Genomic DNA, 5,220 nt, shown 5'->3' with positions numbered 1-5,220 from the left:
ACATCAGCCCTCCACTTTTGTCCACCTGATCATTCTGCCATTCATGTCTAGGGGATATTGTTTGACGAAAAAAAGTTACAAATCTAAAAAAAAAAAAATAATAATAATCATGCATTCTTAAGAAAGAGCTCATTTAGGACACAATTTGGGCATAACAAGACCCCCTACACACACACACACAATATGAGAAAAAGTACTCGGGCAGATTTTTGTCGCCTATTAAGAAGTGAATTTGTAAAATGGGTTGTCCGATGTGACGATTACAAAGTTGTTGACAGCCAAAGCCACACAACAGGCCCACTGAGGAAGGTTGAGCCCGACTCATTTGCAAGGTAAATCAAGAAACAGGCAAAACTGCATACCTTTCAGTCACACTAGCTAACAGTCAAGCAACACCGGGAGTGACCGTAGAAACGTGCCATATAAAATCTTTGCCATCAGGTAAGAACCAGATGTCGGTTAGAGTGCGCTGACAATCTCTTAAATCATAATCTGACTCTAATTTTAAGACACGTTGTGTTGGCTCCTCAGATTACCGTTCTCAATGGACGAAAAGCTAACGGTGACCATGATGATGCTGTTTCACAGCTTCACCCTCGGTGATGACACCTGTAACAGTAAGTTTCTTACGAGATCTTTTTGATTTTTCAGCTTGCTGCTTAAATACTGTGGCAGTAGGTGCAACCGATTGAGGTGTAATGTGCAGGGGCAACCAGAAATGGCACGACTCGTTTATGCCAAAACTGTGCTGGAATTGTTATGGCACGCTGATGCATATTAAGTTTGTCATTATCTTTCACAGGCACGTTTTTGTGTCACTTTCCAAACTCCACTCTTATCATGAACGTAACTGAAAATCTCACCGACTGTTCACTTGGCTTCTCAGGTGAGCATGATGAACCCCTCTTGGCCACAGGTATCAGTGTTACTATGGCATTTTGACAAGTATTGTATGTTTACAGTAGCCTATAGGAAAGTTATCCTCGGTCGTTTGATCAACATGCTGAAACTGATTCTGTATCGTTTTAGATTATGGCAGATGTTCAGACTGCAAAACTGAACTAGAGAATGATGAGGATGGATACAAGTTAATTCTCAGTAACAAATGCATGTACAACCAGGAAACCAGACTGGCTACTTTCCGCATCTGCAGAATGGCATCCATGCCATCCCATGTCTGCAGCGCCATAGGTATGATTCAAGAAGTGAGGCCCATCCACACCTGTCGTGATCTATGAAACCACATTGTATCTGGTCACTGTTTAGAGACTGGTTCGAATCCCCGTGTTGCCTCCGGCTTGGTCGGGGTGCCCCTAAAGACACAATTGGCCATGTCTGTAGGCGGGAAACCGGTTGTGGGTAAGTGTCCTGATCGCCGCACTAGCGCCTCCTCTGGTCGGTCGGGGTGCCTGTTCAGGGGGAGGGGGAACTGGGGAGAATAGCGTGATCCTCCCACGCGCTACGTCCCCCTGGCGAAACTCCTCACTGTCAGGTGAAAAAAATGCAGCTGGCGTCTCCACATGTATCAGGAGGCATGTGGTAGTCTGCAGCCCTCCCCGGATCGGCAGAGGGGGTGGAGCAGTGTCCGGGATGCCCTCAAAATCCCATTGGATTGAATGGAACACATTTTCTCTGACAGAATGAGCCTATTTTAATCTGTCATCCTTTAAATTCTGAATGATTTCATTGTGTCTCAAATCCTAGGCATCGATGAAGATAACTGCACATGTGAGGACAAAGTTATCTACTACTATGACTCTCGGCTGCTCCCATTAGGGGGCGCCACAGCGACTCATCCATTTCCATCTCTTCCTGTCCTCTGCATCTTCCTCTGTCACACCAGCCACCTGCATGTCCTCCCTCACCCCATCCATAAACCTCCTCTTTGGCCTTCCTCTTTTCCTCTTCCCTGGCAACTGCATATTCAGCGTCCTTCTCCCAATATACCCAGCATCTCTCCTCCACACATGTCCAAACCATCTCAATCTCGCCTCTCTTGCTTTGTCTCCAAACCGTCCAACCTGAGCTGCCCCTCTAATATAATCGTTCCTAACCCTGTCCTTCTTCGTCACTCCCAATGAAAATCTTAGCATCTTCAACTCTGCCACCTCCAGCTCCGCCTCCTGTCTTTTCATCAGTGCCACTGTCTCCAAACCATATAACATAGCTGGTCTCACAACCATCCTGTAAAGCTTCCCTTTAACTCTTGCTGGTACCCTTCTGTCACAAATCACTCCTGACACTCTTCTCCACCCACTCCACCCTGCCTGCTCTCTCTTCTTCACCTCTCTACTGCACTCCCCGTTACTTTGGACAGTTGACCCCAAGTATTTAAACTCATCCGCCTTCGTCACCGCTACTCCTTGCATCCTCACCATTCCACTGTCCTCCCTCTCATTCATGCATAGGAGGGCAAAGTAATGAATTTACTAAAGCAACTTTGATTTATGCCCACATGACCCAGAGAACCTACTTATCTGTGTGATCTTTATATTTCCAAGGCAGTATGGGGGATGTGGAAATAAACCCAAATGAGATTTTTAAAGAAGTTGTACCACAAGCTGGCAAAGGTTGTTGTTTATTCTTATCATTAAAAAGCACATTACGGCGATTAACCCAAAATACCTTGTAATTAAACTGAATGCTTGTGTGTGTGTGTGTGTGTGTGTGTGTGTGTGTGTGTGTGTGTGTGTGTGTGTGTGTGTGTGTGTGTGTGTGTGTGTGTGTGTGTGTGTGTGTGTGTGTGCATATGTGTGCATGCGTGTTGAAATACAGGTGAAACCTCGAATAAACTCATTATTAATACCCACTTGGATGAATGGAGGCGTGTGACCCATGAAAACTCAGGGGAAAAGGCCAAGTTGACTCATGAAAACTCAGGGGGAAAGGCCGAGTTGAAGCTTAACATTGATCCTGCCTGGGAGAACAGTAATGGCGTCACCAGTGCAGACATGGCAATGCAAGTATTTGGGTTATAGATCCTGGCAACAATCAGGGCTGGGCCAGACCTTTTTCGGACCCTAAGCTGAATTTGATAGAAAAACGTTGTTACTCGTGTGATGGCACGTGGCCTGGGGGCCCTATGTGGCCATGTAGTTTGCTTATGCCTTGTGCCGGCTGTGACATGATAATACATCAGTGTGAAAACTATTAAAAAAGACCACAGCGGGATTTTCAATTGTGTTTCTGAGCCGCCATTTTCAACAAAGAAAATGTTTCTAGCATTTTTTTTTCATTCATTGTTTTGTGCGTGAGTGTGTTATGACAGTGTGAAGTAGGTGCAGCCGTTGTTGCTGCAGCAATGGCGGTAGTTATCGGAGTATTAAGGTGTACCGATGCACAACAGTCTTCTGTATTTTTATTCCAGATGGGCCATGAACAATCTCATCTCCTGGCTGGAAAAGATGGGGGACGCCAAAACAGCAGCCATTTCCGTGGGCGCCATCAGAGGAATGCTGATGAAGCTGCCACCGAAAAATCCGAAAGACATCATTTTTGCCTTTTCACCAAATACCGAATTGAGCGCAAGTATTTTAACCACTCAGAGGGGGGTGTGTGTGTGGGGGGGGCGTCCGGTCTATTCCGTTGCATACCAACACAGGGATCGCCGGTTTGAATCCCCGTGTTACCTCTGGTCGGTCGGGCGTCCCTACAGACACAATTGGTCGGTCGGTCGGGGCGCTAAGTGCTAGTGGGGAGGGGGAACTGGGAGGAATAGTGTGATCCTCCCACACGCTACATCCCCCTGGTGAAACTCCTCACTGTCAGGTGAAAAGAAGCGGCTGGCGACGCTACATGTATCGGAGGAAGCGCGTGGTAGTCTGCAGCCCTCCCCGGATCGGCAGAGGGGGTGGAGCAGCAACCGGGATGGCTCAGAGAGTGGGGTGATGGGCCAGATACAATCGGGGAGAAAAAGGGGGGGGGGTCAAAATGAATAATTAAATAGATAAAAAAGAGGCGCAGTGTGATATCGATAGAGGTTAAAGCGTTGCGAACGCTCTCTCATTCTTCCCTTCTGTAGTTGGCTGACAATATAAATACATCGATGGCAAACTTCTCCCGATCCGTGTATCTCCCAAGAGAAGCTGGTGAGATGGCGGCACGGAAAAATAGTTCATTTGTCGGAGTTCTTGTTTTTCCAAACATGTCCCAGGTACAACTCATCATGTATGCTGCAGAAAAGCTCCAAATCATCAAATGCAATGTTCACAATCACAATCACAACCATGCTGATATAATTCTGCCCATATCTGCACATTTTATGAAACCTGCACACATCATTTTATTTTGTTTGTTTCCCTTACATGTGTCTTCCACAATTGCATATTTCACCCTAAACAGGATGAGATGGGCCTGATCTTTAACAGGGAGGTATTGGGAATTGAGATGGGGAACAACATATCCAATCTCTCAGATACCGTAGACATTCATTACAGAGACGTCGACAAGGTAAAAAAAAACGGGAACTGTCAGTCATGGTAGCCAACTTCCAAACAGAGCAACGGCATTTTTACATTAATTTCCTTCCAATGCAGCAGGGAGCCAACGTTTGCTGTGTTTCCTGGGATGGCCAAGGTGATGCACGGCACGCTATTTTATATTATATAGCACACGCTTCTTAAACCAATCAAAAGTTCAAATTATGCATCTACAGTTTATGCGTATACAATTTCAGTGTAAAAAAAACCCAACTCTCTTTACATGTTTTATTCTCTGTTTTATAGGGAAAAAACCAAACTGGTCAAAAGAGGGCTGTACGACCAGGGAGAGCAATAACAGCATTACATGTCAATGCACTCATCTAACATTTTTTGCTGTGATGATGGTGATTATCTCTTTCTTTCAATCCACACAGGCCAGAACAATGGCTCGTTCAAACCTTTGTAGTAAAATTCCCTCTTAGATAATGGTCTTCCTGGCAGTCCAACATATTAAGAGCTTACCAAAATGCAAACATAACGAGGCCATCGCTGACGTTTTACCCCCTTTTCTAACAACGCTAACCTCTAACCGCTGGCACACATGCACCGTGAAGTCGCCGCCGCCCAGAAACATCAGTTCCTCAGACATCGGCCCACTGAGCCAAATCACGGCGGCTGGCTGTGCCTTATCCATATTCTTCTTGGCAACAGCTCTCTTCATGCATTACATCATCAGGTATTGAAACGTGGCAATTTCACACCTATGGCATAACAGACAGCTTTCAGTGTGACTGATGAA

The 5,220-nt window shown here is 45.8% G+C and overlaps 1 protein-coding gene and 1 long non-coding RNA gene across 2 annotated transcripts; both read left to right on the top strand.

The window, feature by feature from the left end:
• The first annotated feature begins 407 nt into the window (after positions 1-407).
• Positions 408-833, top strand: LOC130125929 (uncharacterized). The gene is made up of 3 exons (XR_008811697.1): positions 408-441; positions 532-617; positions 803-833. It is a non-coding gene; the product is annotated as an uncharacterized LOC130125929 (long non-coding RNA).
• Positions 834-840: 7 nt separating this feature from the next.
• On the top strand, positions 841-4,482 carry LOC130125985 (uncharacterized). The gene is made up of 5 exons (XM_056295361.1): positions 841-886; positions 1,030-1,191; positions 2,776-2,959; positions 3,368-3,524; positions 4,342-4,482. Exons 1-5 carry the CDS (start codon positions 841-843, stop codon positions 4,480-4,482), a joined length of 690 nt encoding a protein of 229 aa, XP_056151336.1.
• The last annotated feature ends 738 nt before the right edge of the window (positions 4,483-5,220 follow it).

The sequence above is a fragment of the Lampris incognitus genome, chromosome 16, assembly GCF_029633865.1.
Source record: "Lampris incognitus isolate fLamInc1 chromosome 16, fLamInc1.hap2, whole genome shotgun sequence".
Taxonomy (NCBI): Eukaryota; Metazoa; Chordata; class Actinopteri; order Lampriformes; family Lampridae; genus Lampris; species Lampris incognitus.
Note: the sequence above shows the minus strand (reverse complement) of the source record. Positions and strands in the feature narration are given on the sequence as shown.